We start from the raw sequence: 20258 nt of genomic DNA, 5'->3' as shown, positions 1-20258 counted from the left end.
GAGGGAGCAAACATTTGGTCTCACTGAATTCATTCGTTTGACAAGCATCTAGCTATCTGGGGCCAGTATCCTGTCTTTTCTTAGTCTGGGTCCGCTCAGGGTGTACCATTGTGAGTGGCTGCAGAGGCTGGGCTGCAGGCCTGTCCCCACTGGGGGGTGGCGGCAGCCGCTGATGACTTGATGGCTTCAGCATTCTTTATTTACTGAAGTGGTTTGCAGTATTTTTCGTTCACAGTGGTTTCATAAAATGGAGGCAGTTAACTCTGTATTTATTGTACAATTGTCTTCTGCAAAACTGGTGAATTTCCAGATGTTCTAGGACTGTTTCACATTCATCTGTTCAACAAGTAATCATTGAGTACCCACTGTGGCTGGGTCTTGGGGCCCTGGACCCTGTTCTAAGTGCAAAACCACACAAATGGTTAACATTTTTAAAATATAATGATAGAATTGATACATATCAAGGTGTCTGCCATCTGTAAAACTTGCATTAAAAAAATTCTTTGTAGTAATGTAAAAGTTAGCTTTTTTTTTTAGCAATGTCTCCGATTGGTTTGCGTAAGAATTGAACCACAATCTGAGCCTTATCCTCCCTGAGGGAATCAACCACAGAAAAGCGACACAAGGCTAAAAAGGCTAAAGGCTGTTTCTCTAAGTCTTTTCCTACAGATGTCTTCCTGCCCCCATTTTAAGTAGACTTTTGGTACTTTGAAAAAAATTTCATTGGCAGAGATATGATAGACGTATTATTTGTTGTAGAACTAGGTGTCTACATAAGTCAGCATGTTGGACTGTTGGTAATAAGCAAATAATTCTGAACTTTCTGCCGATTGGGAAGAGCAGCTCTATTACCTGTTGAGTCTGAAAATAATAAAATTACACACAGACACACACAGAGAAAATAGTTTTGAAACAGGAGCTAGGAAAGCCAATTTGTTCTCTTTTTCATGATGTAAATATAGATGGGCAAGGAAAGAATTGGAATTGAATAAATCAATATGAAACTTTCTGCATGAAAGGAAAAAGTCTAATGTAGTCTAGAAGCATATGGTCAAACCTTGGACCCATTTACTGCAAGCCAATCAAGACAGTTGAATTCTATTTTCAAATGTATACTATTTTATTTCAAAACAGATCTCACGAATAATTCGAACATCATGTGGAAATGCATTACTGGTGGGTGTCGGTGGTTCGGGAAAGCAAAGTCTTTCAAGATTGGCCTCTTTTATAGCTGGATATCAAATATTCCAGATAACACTAACCAGGTAAGATAAAGTAAAATATGCCAGTATGTTTTTCTTTCTATAGTTAATTTCACTGGAGTAAAATGTTTACTTTTAAAAATTACAACAATTTGGTATATTTCTTTTTAAGTAAATTTTTAAGTGCATCATACATAAAGAATGGACACAAATCATGGGAGTCACAAAGTAAGGACACCTAGGTAGCTAGCTCACAGACGAGGAAGTGAAACATCACTAGCACCCAGAAGTACCCTGCAGGTCCTGTCCCAGTGACTGCCCTCCCCAGGGGAACCCTATTCTTACTTCTAAGCCCATTGATTGATTTTTGCCTATTTTTGAACTTTTGTCAGTCAAATCATAGGAGATTTACTCTTTCGTGTCCAGTTTCTGTTGCTTGCACTGTGTTTGTGAGATTGACCCACGACGCTACGTGTCGCAGTGGGTTGCTCATCTTTGTTGCTGTAGGGTCTTGCACTTTATCACATATGGCCCGGATTTGTTTATCCGTTGTACTACTATTAACAAACGTTTGTGGGGTTTTCTTTTTGCTAGTATAGCTATTATGAATATTCTTGTACATGTTGGAGTATACTCCTAGAGGTAGAATCGCTGGGTGTGACTGGGCAAATATTCAGCTTTGGCAGAGCTGCAGAGTAGTTTTCCAAAGTGGTTCTACCAGAGCACACTTCCCCCAGCAGTCCGCGAGAGCACTGGAGTTTCAATTTGCAGTTCCCAGATGGTCAGTAGTGTCGCACATATTTTCATCTCTTATTGGCCATTTTTATAGCCTCTTTTGTGAAATACCTGTCTAAGTCCATTGCCCGTTTGTTTTTGTTTTTTTCAGTTGGAGGGTGATTCTTTCTCATGTTGGTTTTTAGGATTTCTTTATGCATTTTGGATGTAATTTCTTTGTCAGAGTGTGTATTGTAAATACCTTTTCACAATCATTGGCTTGCCTTTTCACTCTCAGCAGATCTTAATTCTAATGAAACCTAGGTTTTCAATTTGTTCCCTTTATTTTAGTGCTCTCTTTATATTCTGTTAAAAAAATTTTTTTGTTTACCCCCAGGTCTTTCTGGTTTCAATGCCCGTAGTCTTTCCATTAGACCCGATGTCTCACACTAAACTCCCTATTAATTGCTACTTTAAAACCTCCTTCAAATAAAGGTTTCTTTATAGTCCATTTCATGGATCTACTCATGGGGATTTATATACAATACTTCAGAAAAAGTCTGTTTTATTTTTACACATCACATTGCTTCTGATAGCACATACATTTAGTAGGAAACAGAATAAACAGAAAACGAAGATCAAGATCTTCTCTTTCCATACTCTGTAACCACATAATTATAACATTTCTATTATTTATGTCACATTGCATAATGCAGCTTTTTCTGATAGCTTTCTCTGAATCTAGCCACTTAGTGAGATGTGCAAATTACCACTATCTATAATTTACCACTGATTTTATTTATAATTTAATTTCTACTTTCTTACTAATCCAAGCTCATCCAAATTTCAGACTAGTTTTAAATACTATACATATATTCACTTGGGCAAAAAAAAAAAAATCTGGTGCTAAGGACCGTCAGATTGTAGGGAATAAAAGTTCATTTTCCTGTTCCCAGTTATTCTTCGAGTCACTTCTGGTAAATTCCCCGTTTCTCACTTTTCAAGCTAAATACATTTATTTTGTGTGCTAACATATAGCTATTTAGCTCTGTGTTTCCTAGCAGGCACTGTTACTTAGTATCTATTGGAGCAGGTGCAGATTATGCTCTAATTACCATGGATTGTGTTTTGAGATAAATTTTGATTATATATATATTTAATTTAAAATTTCCTACCACTTCTCTTTTTAGGTCCTATAATGTGAATAATCTAACAGAGGATTTAAAAGGTTTGTACAAAGTTGCTGGTGCTGATGGCAAAGGCATCACCTTTATTTTTACTGACAATGAAATAAAAGATGAAGCATTTCTAGAATATCTCAACAACCTGCTGTCTTCAGGGGAGGTAGGTCTCAAAAGAGGAGAAAAAGCTTATACTTTTAAGATGTGTATCTGAGTAGAAAAGACAGCAACACTTCAGAAGTGAGGCCATTTAGTACACATTTTTCTCTTTAGAAATGATTGACTTACGAGATTTAGTAGATTTTTTTTTTGAAGTGTCTGTGAAATTAATGCTGTCCACCACCAGATACTTTATCTGCTTTCTTCCATTTTAAATATGGTTCCTTACTTGTCTCTTTAATCTTCAGTTTGATCCTACAGTTTATTTCAGGAGAGGCAAAGTTACCTATCATTTATTTATCTAATAATATTATGTAATAATCATTTATTTATCTAATAATCTGACGCCACTTATATCAGCACTTCTGTGACCACACACATGCTTGGTACTTCATTACAAGGACTCATGGGACTCAGCATACAGCTGGCTGGAATCATGGCTGAGATATATTGCAGCAACGCAGTAAAGATTCACAGCTGGATCAGTAAAGGAAAAGATACAGCCAGGGGAGTCGGGGGAAATCCATGTGTATGCTTCCCATGTTCTCACCAAAGGGTCCGTGCAGAACGTGCTTCCCCTCCAGTAGTGAAGTGTGGAAACACATGCACTGTTTCTGTCCAGGGAAGCCTATTTGAGACTCTGAACTCAATGGTTTTGTTGGAGACAGGTCATGTAGCGCTGTCTGCCTAGCCACAGCTGCCAAAATCCCAGACTCTCAGAAGGAAAGCAGAGGTTCACCAAATATCCCCATGTTTGTATAAGTAGTCTAGGTACACTGGAACACAGTTATCAATTAGTGGTGGAGGAGACATGCCAAAAGCCAAGTTCCCACATGCCAGGCCGAGGAGCAGCCCTGCAAGCACACCCTTCCCAAGATCAGGCCTGCCGTGGTAACTCCTCCCTTCCCAGTGGTGCTTACTGTTTATGAGACTGTCTGTGGGTCAGAACCGAGAGCATCCCTGGACTTTTGAGGAGATGACTGGAATGGCAGAGGAGATGGCTTTTTGGTCATAGCAAGTTGTGCAAAAGGAGACACAATTTGCTCCTGATTAAGCTGCTTAATAAAAACTTGCATTCTTGGTAATCTCTGGCAAGCTAGATGCAGAAAAAGAAAGAAAGAAAAAAGATGACATGTAGAGGGTAAAGAAGGACCAGACTTTGTCGGTGAATTGGCTGTGGAGAACTCTTAAAATACCAAACACTTTCTTGTCCATTTCTCGAAGATCTCCAGTTTGTTTGCCCGGGATGAGATGGATGAAATCACCCAAGGGCTCATACCGGTGATGAAAAGAGAGCTACCTCGCCACCCTCCCACCTTTGATAACCTGTACGAGTACTTCATCTCCAGATCCAGGAAGAACTTGCACGTTGTTCTCTGCTTTTCTCCAGTGAGCTGTTATTTCTATTTGCATCTATGTAGGAGGGGTTACTCCTTTGAATGTGCTTAGTTCACCTTCTCTGATGAGATATTTTGCTCAGAAACTCGCATTTGTTACACTGAATGAAAATTAACTCTTTACTGCCACTAATCTCCACTGACCAAAATCTCATACCAAAGTGTGATAATTTAAAATATTCATCTTGCCAGCAATTGTTGCAAAGTCTACAACTTTCATTACCTAGAGACATAGATTGATTTGTAAGGGATTTGGCGATGGAGTCTTGTCCAGCTCTGCCTCCAATATATTGTTGTCTCAAATGTCCCTGATAAAGATCTGAGTATCTCTAGCTCACTGTGCTTGTCCGGTGTAGTAACCATTAGCCATGTGTGGGGACTTCAGTTTTGATTAAAATTAGGTAAAAATAAAAGTCCAGTTTCTTAGTCCCACTAGTGCTAATGGCTGTATGTGGCTAGTGGCTACCATCCTGGAAAGCACACAGATAGAACATTTCCATCATCATGGAAAATTCTTTTGGGCAGCTCCGCTCTGGGGGAGGTCTCACTAAATTACAAGACCACCTGCTTAATTTTTAGATAGTCTACTAGCCAGAAAGGTCTTCTTTACAATCACTGGAATTTTGTGTCTCTTTTCCTCTGTGATTCTGGTATTGTCCTGTAAAATGAGCCTGATCCCTGTCCCCTACACAGTTCTTCAGATATTTGGAGGAAGTTTTTGCAGACTCCCTAAGTTGTTTCCTTTTTAGACCGAACACCTGCCGTTCCTTCTGCTGTTCTCAGGTGTCCTAGTGTCCATGCCTTTCATTGTCCTGGTCATTTCTCTGTAGAAGAGATCTCGTTTGTCAGTTTCCTCTTAAAAGGTAGCTCCTAGAATCGAACAGATGTAGTCTTAGGACAGGAAGAGTGTGGAAATGTTACCTCCTTTTATTTGGACACTTAATTTACATGTTAATGCAGCCTGGGAAGGTTTTTTTTTTTAATTGTGATGTCATGCTATTTATTGGCTCAGAATATATAAACCTCTCTCTGGCCGTTTTTTGGTCCCTCTGTGTTTTTAATACTTTTTGACTTTGCTGTTGATAGGTTGGTGAGAAGTTCCGTGCCCGATCTTTGAAATTTCCTGGCTTGATATCAGGGTGCACCATGGACTGGTTCAGCCGCTGGCCAAAGGAGGCTCTGGTGGCTGTGGCCTCCTATTTCCTTTCAGGCTATAGTATTGTCTGCTCTAGTGACACTAAAAGACAAGTTGTAGAAACGATGGGCCTCTTTCATGACATGGTTTCAGAGAGCTGTGAAAGTTATTTCCAAAGGTAAGTGACATTACCTAGCGTGATAGCTACAGAAACATGAAGTTCACTCCAAAGAGGACTTAAATGTGTAGCATCTAGTGAAAGGCTGGTCATGGTGATTGAGGGCAGAAGCCCGGCTGCACTTAAATTTTTTCTTGCTTTGATTTTCTAGAGATTATGCATTGAAACAATGATAAATAAGGAAGATTTAAAAATTAACTAGCATCCATACTTAACTACTTAACTATACCTCTTTCCCTCTAGGCCTCAAAGTAACACATGCTTAATGAATTGCTTTATTTCATTTGCTTAATTTATTTTTTTTTTTTTGGAAATGACTTAATTCATTTAAACTGCTTAAGATAAGTTTCTTATTCAAATGCATTGTTTATTTTGATTAAAGAAGTGCACTGTTCTAAAGTTTCATTATTGCCTTATGCCAAGGGTTTAATTTAGGTTTTATACTTGCATCACGTAGTCTTACCCATGTTTTCACACTGAATAATTATGAAAGTAAATTGTAATTGGCTGTAGAAGAGTCCAGTCCCTGAAAGCAGCAATGGTGTTCATGATGTGAAAGCTGGTGTTGACAGTTTCCCACAGCACGACAGTCACTGTGTACAGTTGATGCGAATAAAGGTGGGCCAACGTGGATCTCTAGGTCAGAGGGCAGTGAACCCCTTAGGGTTCATGGGTGGGCTTCAGAGAGTGCAGGGCCTCCCAGAAAGACTGTGTCTGTTTTTCTGCACAGGGAGTCTGAGTAACACTTTCATTGATTTTCCATTGGGTCCCTACCTCACGAAAGTTTGTTTAGTCTAGATTATTTTCTTACTTAAAACTATGCCTGGACCATCCTCTTAAATAATTTTAAATAATGTCCTGGATTCTCTCAGTAAATCCATGTGTATTAATTCTCTGTACTGGGAAGATTTTCTTTCTACTTACCTTGAATTCTACCCCTACTACCATCAACTGTGGAGAGGAATGTTTACCTTTGTACAGCTACAAAAACCTGTGTCTTTATTTTTGAAAGTTTTGGTGTTATTTTTCAAAAATTTTCGTATCTTCTTAGGTTGTAGTTTACTCTGAATGCAGTATTGATATAATGCTTTAACAATAGTCACATATATGCCAAAGTCCTTAAAATATTTTTTAATGTTAAAAAATCTTCAGAACTCCAAAAATAAAAATTTGAAAGGTAGAAATAATTTTATAGTGTGTGGAAATCTCTTCTTTGATTTGAGTTTCTCCTGTATAAAATTACTCCTTTTATTTCTGTCTGTTGTTAACTGTAATTGTTGTACTAAAGCCCACAGAGAGTTGAATGTTTGAGTCAAGTGTGCCTTGATTTTAAGGATGGTCCAGTGAATCAGGAGGGAGACTGGTTTTTCACCTTCGTAAGCCTACTCAGCTGGGTTCCTAGCGGTGAAGGGGTGTGCTGCAAACACCAGGTGAATGAGAACAAATCTCGGCACAAGTTCGTTGCAGCCACTTAGTGTAGTGTTTGCACAGAACCTTAAAGTTTACCAAGGGTGTTTACATATGCCGTTTTATTTCTTGATCTTCACAAAATTCTGGGAGGTGGAGGACAGTGATTCTTTTCTCAGTTTTCCAGACTAGGATACAGATGTCCAGAATAGGGATAAGGGTCAAATGAAAACATCCACTAGAGGTTTAGTCTTCTTTCCGCCTCACCTCTAGGGAAACCACTCACAATTCCTGCCCTCTTGCTCGTGACTCTCTGGCTCTCCGGAATCCCACTGGCTTCCGTGTGGGAAAAGCGTCTCTGTTGACACGTTAGGGGAGTACACCAGAATGATAGCCGTGAAGCTCATTTCTGTCTTCTGCTTTCAGATACCGCCGAAGGGCACATGTGACTCCCAAGTCTTATCTCTCCTTTATAAATGGTTATAAAAACATTTATACCGAAAAGGTGAAATATATTAACGAACAAGCTGAACGTATGAATATTGGTAAGTGGAAATGAATCTCATCTTTCCAGGGCTTGTCTGATAGGGATCCCAGTATTTTCTTTGGTGGATATTGATGCGTTTGAAAATGAAATACTGATTTTGTTGTGAGTAATAGATGATTTTGAGGGATGCCCTTGTGGGTCTTTGGACTTGTCAACAAAGTCTGGGCAGAAGAAATCTAAACAGAGGTGGCCTCCTTTTTTCTCCAGAACCATTTCTTCCAGCTCTTTCAACTTTGGGTCCACCCTGTTCAGGGCACCGAGCAGACGGGGAGAAGCCAGTTCTTGGAAACTGACCACAATTTCAGTTTTTGGTTTCATTACAGTTTCCCTCAATCTGTGTAAACTTTGCCATGTTTAATGATTCTCTGATTTCTAACAAAGGGAAAGGCAAGACAGAAACAGAAACAAACAAATAAAAACAAAAAGATTTTACGGGAACAATGATTTTTCTCTGTCCAATGTATGTAGTCTAAGTAGGAAAAGTGTAACTGGGAACGAATTTTATGTCCGGAAAGCATTTGGTCCAAGCAATCCAAAACCACCTCAGCCCTGTCTTTTCACTTCTGCACAAAACGTGGTCACAAAGCACAAAGGTCTGGGACGTTACAGTGGTGATGGAAACGCTGTGAAGGGAACATTCTTCTGCTGTCTTTCTCACGGCTCCATGGCTCATCTGCTTGCAGCTTTTCCATACGATGCTCTAGGGTCAGTGGTGCCCTGAAGCTGCTTGTGCTGGCTCGTGAGAAACGATGGTTCAACTTTCAGGAATTTTATGATCTGGTTGCTAAAAAACAGCCTTTATTAAAAATTAACAAATATAAACTTACAGTTAAATAAATGATGTTAAAATTGAAGGCAATGAATACCCAAAATGCATTACTTCTGAGTTGTTTTTTACTTTATTTTGCCATTATTAATGTTCTGGAGATTATTTATCTCTATTCTACTTGTAGGTAGAAATATGTAGTGGTGTGTTACTGAGAATCTCTCAGAAGCTTGAAATCAGACATGGTGAGAGTATTTACACCATGGAAATTGGAAATCATAGAGATGAGTGCCCCTACCCCAGATCCAGATGCTAAATATTTACCAATACACCTGCCTCTGTGTAGAACCCAGTCGGAATGTGAGAAATTCAGTTAGCCAGTTATTTAGCTTCAGAGCCCTGTAAGTCCTGTAGCCAACTGCATAAGTTTTAGCATTTATTTTCATTTTTATAGCAAAGGGAATCATACACACAAAAAAGCGTTAACGTATCATCTGTCTTGTTTGCCATCTCAGCCACAGTATGATTCAAAGGCAAAAAAATGGTAGTTGCAAACCATTTGCAAAGCCAAGGAGAGCATGAGTTTGTCCAATAAGTTTCCTGACTAAATTAATCTTACGCAGTGTAGCAATGTGACTTTCCCTTAAGTGTAGCTAGATGGTATTCTCCAATCAGAGCAATTTTCTTCATCCCTTGCTGAAACTCTCAGAAATATAGTTAGTATTGTTGCTCCTAAACTGTGTGTTTTTTAAAGCTTTTGTCCATAGTTACTATTTTGTTTGTGTTATAGCACATATTATGATACCTTATAAGTAGTAAATATTAAGTAAATATTTGATGAGAGAATCGTCATATGCTTAGCTAAAGTGTGTATGTGTGTGTTTGTAAAGGTCTTGATAAGCTGATGGAGGCAAGTGAATCTGTTGCAAAACTCTCTCAGGATCTTGCAGTAAAGGAGAAGGAATTGGCAGTGGCTTCCATAAAAGCAGATGAAGTGAGTCTGCATTTATTTTGTTACTAGTGTGAGGAGTATTTTTTCATATTAAAAAAAAAGCGTTCTTGGGAGGAGGGTATAGCTCAAGTGGTAAAGCGCATGCTTAGCATACACAAGGTCCTGGGTTCAATCTCCAGTACCTCCTCCGAAAATAAATAAACCTAATTACCTACCCCACCAAAAAAAAAAAAAAAAAGCATTCTTTAAAAATGTTATTTAAAAAGTAAACAGAATATAAACCTACAGACTATTTCTGGTAAGATAATGTTTACAAAGACCAATAGATAGTTTTATTTAACTTATACCAAAACATACCTAAACTATTACGTCCTCTACTTGGTCTAAGATTATTTTTTTCTTCTCTGGATCTATCTGTCTCTTTTGTTTTCTGTCATCTGTTTAGGAAAGTTCTGCTTGATTGTAAGTTATATTTGGTCCTCTCTTTAAGGTCTGTGCATGCTCTAGCTTTCTAGGATAGCTCAGCCAAGTCCTATCTGAAGTTTGTGTTGGGGAAGAAAAAGGATAAAAGGAAGAGTTGGTTGAGTTGGAAAAAAAAATAATAAGATACTCCTCCTAAGGTGACAGGGTTATCTGTGTGCTTCTTCTTTATCTGCGACCCAACAGTCTCAGCCTGCTTTTAGCTTCCACTCACTGAGAGTCAGTTAAGAATAGACCCTTAAGTCTTGACCGTTAGCCAATTACTGAAATGAGAGTTAGCATAGGAGAGGCACTTAGCATAGACCTGACGTGTCGTGGGCACTAAACAAACATTAGCTATTTTGTTATTATTACACGAGACTTAGTATGGTTTCTCACCTTATTCTATTGCAGTTAACTTGAATTGATTTAATTTTCTAGAAATTACGTAAAGTAGAAATATCATTTTTATGAAAGCTTAAAATTTATTTTTATATATTCCGTGCCTGAGAGAAAGCTTAGGAAATAGAAGACTGCAAAACTGCTGGAAGGAGATACTTTAGTACACCTCAAAATATAGACAGCTTAGATGGGAAATACATTTGCTCTTAGTCTTCTTTTATATTATGTTGAATAAACATTATCTAACTACGTGAATCTGTACATTTTCCTTGAAAGGTTTCTATTTACCCTCGTGTGTTTCCTCAATTTAACAGGTATTAGCAGAAGTCACAATAAGTGCTCAGGCTTCAGCCAAAGTAAAAAACGAAGTGCAGGAAGTCAAAGACAAAGCCCAAAAAATAGTGGATGAAATTGATAGTGAAAAAGTAAAAGCTGAGACCAAGCTGGAGGCGGCTAGACCTGCACTGGAAGAAGCAGAAGCCGCCCTAAACGTGAGCAGTGCGTTGCTGTCCCTCCCAGCAAAGGTCCTAGCAGGCACCGCGCTTCACTGCATGAAGTTATCTGTGTGATTTCTGTCATCAGAAAACCGAATTGAATTCTTACAGTGATTTATAATCCCTGAGTTTTGAAACACTTGAAACAAATGTTTCTGCTGATTATGTATTTTCAAAGTTCTATTTTTTTTAAGGCTTCACTTCCCATAACATTTTTATTTCATAATTCAGTCTTCCATGAGCTGAGGAATAATGCTGTGATTATTGGCTTAAACTGCAGCCTAAGGGATTCAGATTATATAGAGAGCCTTCTCAGTTCTTCCAGCATCTTAACTAGATTGTGTCATGCACCCTTTAAAAATCCCCTTGTGGTTCCCATTGCTCTTTGGGTTACAGTCTCAAGCAAGGCATCCACAGCTGTGAGGCAGGAAGGGGCAGCTTCAGAGGCCAGCAGATCTGCATTTGATATCATGACCACTTCTTAGACGATAATCTGGAGGAAAATTTACTTAACTTCCTTGGGTCTCTATCAGGATTCAATTCTTCGTTGATCCTTGAAGGACAAATGTAAGCATTAGAAGTAATGAACAGTTGGCTGTGTGCATAGGAAGTGCTCAGTAAATACTGCTGCTACTGCTATGATAGTCTGGCTCCTGTCTACCCCTTGAACTCTCTCTTGTCTTTTCCCTACACAGAACATGACCCAGCCATGCAGGAACACCTACAGGCTTGGCAATAATCATGGTCTGTCCCCTTTAAATGAGTCTCTTCCTCTGCCAGGAGTGCTTTTCCTCACCTTTACTGGCTAATAAAAGTCATTCCTCAAGACCAGGCTCAGATCTCACCCCTTCCAGAAAGGTTTTGATTCTTCTGGACCTCTTGATTTCCTATACTCCTGTCATGGCAGATAATCCTAGTTTAGGGTAACTGTGTCTTCCCTCTCTTCCTTAGGAGATTCTGAGGACAGGGCTATTTCTGTTTGTTTTTGTTTTATCTGGTAGAATGCCTGTAGTTGTTAAACAAATGAATAGATTTATTATCATCATTTAGTAAAATTGTGACAATGACCAGGACACATTCTCTACCCTCACTCCCTTTATGGTTCCTGTGATAACATATAAGACAGTGAGCCCTGAACCAAGCAAGTCTTAGGTGTTTTCATTGATCACATGATGTCCCTCCCAGTCCTTCTTGACTTGAATGTCAGGTAACGTCTTGTTTCAAACCCAGCTCACTGATACTTTTTCAAAAATACTTTTATGAGTTATATGTTATAATAACTTCTCTTATCTACTTCAAATGCCTCTCCCTTCCACAGACAGGGCAGCCCTCAAAATGAAAACTGAAGGTGAGGTTTCTAATATTCAGGGCCTTTCTCCTCTTTTATTATCCATATATAATAAAGACTCTATGCTTTGAAGATGGAAGCTATCTAAATGTTACACATAAATGGCGGTTATTACTAACAGAGGTCTGGGGTGGTGGGCAATTGAGGGCTACAGGGGGTAAAAAATGAAAACAAAGAGACAGAAATCCCAAAGTGACAATGAAAGAGCCATTATGCAGAAAACTTGGAATGCAAAGGCTTGAGGAAATAATGTCAAGGATTAGGGAGAAAATATGTTTTAAAGTTTTCCACTTTAATTATTTAAAAGTATTAGCTTTCCATACAACTAGGAATAGTACTCAACAAAAAATTTTTTGATCCCTAACCCCAAATACAGACTATCAAGCCAAATGATATTGCCACAGTCAGGAAACTTGCAAAGCCCCCTCATCTTATTATGAGAATCATGGACTGTGTTCTGTTACTATTTCAAAAGAAAATTGACCCTGTCACTATGGATCCAGAAAAACCCTGCTGCAAGCCATCATGGGGAGAGTCATTAAAAGTAAGTAAAATCAATTTCTGTTAAGTCCTATGGGGTGTACCAGGTGTCCACATCTCAGGACGCTTAATATAGACCAGACCAGCTGGCAGGCAATAATTGATCATTGTGCATTGAAGAGTTTATCTTAAACTGCATCTCCCAAAATATAAGTAGGGAAAAAAATTTAAAGCCAGATGCCCTCTTTTTATAAAATCTGTCTTGAAATCAGTAGCTATATTGGCACAGTCTTGATGTCAACCCAACATCATAGGAGTTTGTGTGGTTGGTGGCATTTAGATGCACTCACTAGACAGGAAACTTACCTTGCTTTTCTTCTTTACTTTTCGCCATGGAAACAGGAAGACAGCTTGCAGTTTATAGCTTTAGGTTGACTACTGCCACAGTCTTGATTTGTATGTGTACAGCAAATCAGTTGTTACTTCTTTGAAAAAAATTCAATTTAGAAGTACATGCTAACCCAAGAAGAAAGTGCATATTTTCTCCCGGAGCTTACAGGTTGTAATACTGTTTTTCAGTTGATGAGTGCAACAGGGTTCCTATGGAGCCTCCAGCAGTTCCCCAAGGACACTATAAATGAAGAGACTGTTGAGTTACTACAGCCGTATTTTAATATGGATGATTACAATTTTGAAAGTGCCAAAAAAGTCTGTGGGAATGTGGCAGGTCTGCTGTCTTGGACACTTGCAATGGCAACATTTTATGGTATCAACAGAGAAGTGTTGCCTCTGAAGGTAAAAGTTTCCTTCCTTTTCCCAGTAAATCAATGTTTAATAAAATCAGTCATCATCAGTATTACTGCTGTTAAAAGACAAAGCATAATTTGGACTAATAAAATTAAGTTTCTCCATTACAAAATTTTTCTTTTTTTCTGTATTTTCTCTCAGTTTCTCATTCTTTTTACATCTGTTACATGTTTCTTGGCATTGCAGACAAGAAACCAAAACCAACTTGTTAACTGAAACAGGAAATGAATTTATTGGGAAGAATAATCAAACCATTATGAAAGGAAACTGGCCATATCTTTAAAGATTTGAGATTGGATTTGGAGACTGAATTTGATTACCGTATTCTGAACAAAATTTATAAAAATTAGGACCAACACCTAGAAATGTCTTCAACTTCGAAGACACAAAGAGAACCTTATAGAGGTTCTCTAAGAAACAAAATTTAAAACGTTGTTTACAAAAGAAGAGAAATCAGGATGTCACAGACTTCCCACAGCCCGAAATACTAGAAATTAGTGGAAAAACACATGCAGAGTGCTGAGTAGGAAATTACTGGGGTCTAAGAGTTCAACTGGCCAAGCTGCTCTTAATGTATGAGGGAACAAAAAGACATTCTTAAGGATGCAGTTTAAGTATTGAGGGATAAACACACACACACACACACACACACACACACACACACACACACACACACACACACACCATCTATACTGGGCTAGATTGTCTTTTATCTCTGAGGGAACAAAAATACATTCTCAGTCATGCAAAGGATTCATAAAGTATACCACTCAGACACACACTACCCCCATTCCACCCTCTCAGCCCCTTAAAGCTAAAAAAGTTGAAAGAGGTTGCTCTGTGGAATGGAAAATGGTACATAGGCAAGCAGAAGGTTACTGTTTTTCACAATAAGCCTCATAGAAATAGCTGCCTCTTTAAACTTTGCCTGTAGGTAACTTTGAGTAAAACAGAAAATAAATTTAAAAGTTTTAACAAAGAGAAATGGTGAGCAAATATAGCAAGTACACCCAAACAAAAAGATACCAAGAGAGAGATGTTACTATAAATGTAGAATTCAAGAAAAAAAGTACTTATAAGAGCAGTTATTTTTATTGATAAGAATCATGATCCACAGTGAGACTTCATTGTAATAATGCCTTATGCAATAAATAAAATAGCATCACATTACATAAGGTAAAGTCCATTAATATTTTAAGTGGAAATTAACAAAGATAATACTGTGATTTGAGATTGTGGCATACACCATTAACCCGCGACAGGTCCGGTAGGTAGAGAGCCAGCTGTCGAAGGGACTGTGCTTGGCTTAATGCTCTGCTGTCCCCTCTTGAAGTCCTTAATCCTTTTTAAACAAGGGTCCCTGCATTTCCTCTTTGCACTTTTATGTAGCCAGTCCTGAATAGGCATAAATTAATTATAGATTTTATACTATATTATTATTTTTTTAATATATGTATTTTTATTGAAGTATAGTCAGTTTACAGTGTGTCAGTTTCTGGTGTACAGCATAATGCTTCAGTCCTACATGAACAGACATACATTCGTTTTCATATTCTTTGTCGTCACCCTAAGTTACTACAAGATATTGAATATAGTTCTCTGTGCTACACACGCTATATTATTTTTAAGGTTGAATAACTACATTGAACTTTCTTCAGTATGAACAAAGACTATGAGATTATGTCTAGTGTCCAAGACACATGGACAAAAATTGATCATACTTAATTCTAAAAGAAGGCTTTGATTCAGTTCCCCAAAGCAAAAATTGCTGAGACCTCATTCTCTGATTATAAGCAACAAAATTAGAATGTTTATATTAAAAAAAAAAAAGCCAGTCACTTCTATTTAGAAAATGATGGCAAAAAGCTAGTTACCAAAGCTTCTGTGATGTGGCCAGAAATGCTACATTCCTAGCCCTTAAGTGAATCAAAGAAACTAAACACTCCAGTATATATAAATACTCACCTGTAAGCATAAACACACACACACACGCAATTTGAGGAAAGTAGAATAAAGCTAATAAAAATAACAGAGAAAAGTAGTAGAATTAAAGAATTGGTGCTCTGCAAAAATATATGTATGTAAGAGATGTGTTCTTGGAAAATCTAATCAAGAAGAAAATACACAAAAACAAATGAATATCAAAAGGTAAATGCATATAATCACAGATGTGTAGATTTAAATAAATAGCAGATATTACATAGTTGTATGTAAATACATTAGAACATCTAAATGAAATGAAAACTTACTGAGAAAAAGAGCTAATTTCAAAAAACCAAATATCGAGAAAGAAAGTGAGAAAGTTACCAAGGAACTTCTACCCTAGAAGGCTCTAGGGCTCTATTTCTTTACTGATTAATTACTTTAAATTTATAAGAAACAGATAATTACCATGCCGTAGGACTTAGAAAAAGATGAAAAACTCCTGTTACAGTAATTTCACTTCAAAAATCTTTACCAAGGAAACCAAAATTTTACCTACCCAATAGGATTTATTATATAGCACTCTTTATAATACTTTAAAATTTGAGGTAGGGGAGAGATGTTTAAAAGTAGGGCAAAGGTTAAATAAATTATGATACATCCAAATTGTGGGATATTGTGCAGCCATATAACTAATATTCATGAAAAAATTATTTAAGGATGTGGGGGAAATGATTGTACTATTTTAAGTGAAAAAAATCAAAATGCTCGTTATCAACTTCTTGACACAATACTTACAGACTATCTCTGGGTAAAATCATGAGTGATTTTTTTCACTCGTCCTCATATATTTTGGCATTTTTCATATGAACATTAGCAGGTACAAGGAAAAAAAATCAACTTTAATGACATTTCTCTGCTTCTGCAGCTGAAGACACCAAAACAGATGACTTCCAAAGAGGGCAAAAATTATGTAGTAATTTATGTTATTAGTTACCAACTGAAATGAATGTTTCGTAGCACTAATACAGCTCTACACTAATCACATCTTCTTCCTTTGAAGGCTAACCTGGCCAAGCAAGAGGGCCGTTTATCAGTTGCTAACGCTGAACTGGGGAAGGCTCAGGCACTGCTTGATGAGAAACAAGGAGAGCTGGATAAAGTGCAAGCAAAATTTGACGCAGCAATGAATGAGAAAATGGTGAGATTAAGTGCACAACAATTACCAGTGCAACGTACTGAAATGTTACACAAGTATGTGTTGTATTTAGAAATCAGGCAGATGTTTATGAAGAAAAAATATTTATCCAAATGCCCTTACTCACTGGCAGTGTCTACTTATTTTAGGTCTTCAACACCCCAAGATCTTTTTTCTGTTTTTAGTGATTGTTTTCTATAAGAGGAAGCTGTGATGTCATACGCAAAGAGTACTGACTTTGGGGTCAGAAAACTGGGTTTGAGATCCAGCTCAGGCACTGATGAATTGTGCCATTGCAGGCAACTGACCAGCTTTATCTGTCAAATGGACAGCCTCACACAACCTCATGGTGTAGGTTGTAAGCACTGGTGGTCGGGTAAACGTTTAACAATCGGCTTGTAGGGGGCAAGGGCTTGGGGGAGAAGAAAGCCTTGGTTTACGGTGTTGGCTGATCTCTGTGGTCTAGGTACCCCCGCCACCATCAATTTTAAGCTATCAATGTGACAACACAACGCAGATTTGGAAAAAGATACAGCACACTGTATATACTATTTCCACCAAGCAGATACAATGAACTTAAACATCCTCAAGAGTATAGATTATGGAAAAATGTAGTAAATAATTACGAATTGATGAATTTTTATTATTACCCTTCCTTTCAATATAATTTGTTTAATTATAAGTTTATATAATTTATTTTTTAGTAATGGTTGTGTTTAACACCAGCTCACAACTTGTCTCAAAATTTAACAGTTGACTCTTGTGAGCTGATATAAGCTGGCTGTAGCAGACTATAGTCATGTAGGATATTTCTGGGGAAAAAATCCTTAGTAAACTGCAAAGAACTCATAGTTATTACTAAATCCAAGACTTAAAGTGGTGTATTTTACTGATTTGATTATGTTTTGAAAATCTTTAACAGAAACACTATGTAAATTATGTGATTTGGAGTCTCTCTTACAAAATGGCTCTCCTTGAAATTTTTCAAGGTAAAATAACTATTATGAATGAAATACATGATTTAATATGTAAAATTCTCACATTGTATTTTCAGATTATACTTATTTTGCAAATTAAGAAATTCCTCCATGTATTTTTGCATGTGAACATAATGGATGTTTGATTAAGCAATGTAAAGAGCTCTCTGAGACATTCTCCCTTTGTGAATGTAGGATCTGCTTAATGATGCTGATATGTGCCGGAAAAAGATGCAGGCAGCTTCCACCCTCATTGATGGACTGAGTGGGGAAAAGGTCCGATGGACTCAGCAAAGCAAAGAGTTCAAAGTTCAGATTAATAGGTATGCATTTTGGTCTTTGTTATAATTGCCATCCTTCTTAGTCATCACCCCAAAGGCCATCTCTTTGTGACAAGAGAGAACATAAAGTTCTTTCCCCTGCAGTGCTTTTCTCCACTTCCTTGTCTCCATCCCAGAACCACACACACTCAGTAGAACTGAGAGGGAAGAAAACTTTGTGAAACATTTTAAATCTCAGTTTAGGTTCAGAAATGTGGGGTTTTGGTGCGAGAGTACTTCTGACATTATTTGGATTTGCCAGAACCATCTAGATACTGGCTCCAGGTCTACACTCTTCACCTCAGGGATTTTGAAAGTGTGGATCAACAGTTTTAAATGGAAGGGTATCTAGTGCTGAGGTCTTCTGGCGTGTCTTCAGAAAACCTGAAGAGAGGGAATAAGAGGGGAGTAGGAGAATGGCAAAAAAAAAAAAAAAAAAGAAGGAAGACAAAGAAGAAGAAAAAGTAATTTAATCAAGAGTGAATCTGGACAGGACCAGGGCATGGGATGGGATGGGAAAAGGATGCTTTCCTCTTCTGGAAGCCAAGCCTCAGGACCTGTAGGCTTCAGGAAGGAACCTTCTCTCTTGCTCCCTGACTTACGCAGAATGAGTCCACTCCTGTCCCCTTTTGTGCATCTGGGTTCCTTTTTCCATGATCCTTCCATGTCTTCTGCCAAGGGTGGAGCAGGGAGCAAAGAAGGATTTCACGTAGTAAGAAAACTGCCCCGTGGCCTTTCAAACTCCTGCTGGGAGAGCTTAAAAGTCACTTTGTGTTTTTCTTAACAGACTTGTAGGTGATATTCTGCTGTGCACTGGATTCCTTTCCTACCTTGGTCCTTTTAATCAGATATTTAGGAACTATTTGCTTAAAGATCAGTGGGAGGTAGAGTTGAAAGCACGGAAGATTCCTTTCACTGAAAACCTGAATCTTATTTCAATGTTGGTGGATCCTCCAACGGTAAGTGTTACTCTCCTTATATTGTTTGAATTTCAGCCTCATTTTGTTTCTGACCTACTAGGAAATCAAGGTAATTTGACACCTGATTTTTTTCTTTTTTCATTTAATTGAAAGGATTGTTTTGAAAAAGCTAAAGCATTACAAGAATTTTTTTTTCCTTTGTGATATAAAAGTTGCTGTGCATTTTAGGAAATCTTGCTTTCAAATTAATACCGGTTGCACCACTATAAATTAAAAGATCATTTATGAGTTACAGGCTTGTTAATACTGAACTCTTCTTAAAAGCCACCACTGTTTACACCAGTCCTATTAAGTCACTCTCTCTTACAAACATTCTAGGAAAATGTAGGCTTTAGCTCGGCCGAAAGTACTGGTATTGTTAACTTTCTTTCGGTCATTAACCATCTTTTTATAATGTTCAACAGCATAACACAATAGCACATTCTGTCATCACTGAGTTAATAGCTCACGCTGGCTGCTACAATAACCTTCCTTGCTGGGAATTTGATGCCACTGTCAATTTTCGGTATATCTTAACAGAGCTCCTGTGGTATTAGGTGCTTTCCAGGCAATTTGTATTCACAAGCTGCTTTTTGATACGTAAATATGGTCCCCAGTTGCAGGTTCTTTAGGGAAGCCATGCTACTAATTTCAAGTTATCTCTATTTAAGGTTAAAAAATAATCTTTTCCATTTAAACAATGTTCACCTGGTCCTTACAGGGACTAGCTGACATACTGAAGATGCACTGGGCACAGGCGAGGCAAAGTGGGCCAGGATATTCTTTATTGATTATGGCCTTTCAGGGAACTGGGATAATTTAATGAAGGTGGAGGCTGGTTGGTTCATTGGATCTTGGGTGATTTTATTGACCACTTGGAGCCAGGCTGGCAGTTCCCTCTTGATTTTGAAAGGAAATATTAAGAAACATGTCATCGATGAGTTCCTGCCAGTATAATATCTCCTCTCCCCTGATTTCTCTACCTCCAGCTGTGCGGTCCCCCTTCCCCCATGTAAGCAGAACCAAAGGGTAGGAAGGGGAAGTTTCAGAGGCTTAACCCTTAGGGCTTACCTTCTCTGTCTTCTCAGTGTATTCATTATCTCTGCTACCTCTAAGTCCATCTGGATCCCACCACCCACCCAGCCTCACCATATTTCAAGTCCCTGTGTTCTCCTAATGTTCGGCAACCATGCTTTAAAATCTTCAAATCAGGTTTAACATGCAGTCAGTTTACAATATTTCCTCATAAGTAT

At 38.0% G+C, this 20258-nt stretch overlaps 1 protein-coding gene across 4 annotated transcripts in view; it reads left to right on the top strand.

The window, feature by feature from the left end:
• Positions 1-20258, top strand: part of DNAH8 (dynein axonemal heavy chain 8) — a 218669-nt gene that overhangs the window by 129944 nt on the left and 68467 nt on the right. For all 4 annotated transcript variants that reach the window (XM_072945080.1, XM_072945081.1, XM_072945079.1 and 1 more), the window contains 12 exons: positions 1135-1265; positions 3107-3260; positions 4481-4645; positions 5740-5966; positions 7800-7918; positions 9577-9680; positions 10814-10990; positions 12718-12885; positions 13401-13616; positions 16615-16752; positions 17922-18049; positions 18834-19005. In XM_072945080.1, the coding sequence (XP_072801181.1) occupies positions 1135-1265; positions 3107-3260; positions 4481-4645; positions 5740-5966; positions 7800-7918; positions 9577-9680; positions 10814-10990; positions 12718-12885; positions 13401-13616; positions 16615-16752; positions 17922-18049; positions 18834-19005 (1899 nt within the window). The remainder of the gene's footprint in view (positions 1-1134; positions 1266-3106; positions 3261-4480; positions 4646-5739; positions 5967-7799; positions 7919-9576; positions 9681-10813; positions 10991-12717; positions 12886-13400; positions 13617-16614; positions 16753-17921; positions 18050-18833; positions 19006-20258) is intronic.

The sequence above is a fragment of the Vicugna pacos genome, chromosome 20 (assembly GCF_048564905.1).
Source record: "Vicugna pacos chromosome 20, VicPac4, whole genome shotgun sequence".
In the NCBI taxonomy this organism is placed as follows: Eukaryota; Metazoa; Chordata; class Mammalia; order Artiodactyla; family Camelidae; genus Vicugna; species Vicugna pacos.
The sequence above is the reverse complement of the archived record's forward strand: the minus strand, read 5'-3'. Positions and strand labels throughout refer to the sequence as shown.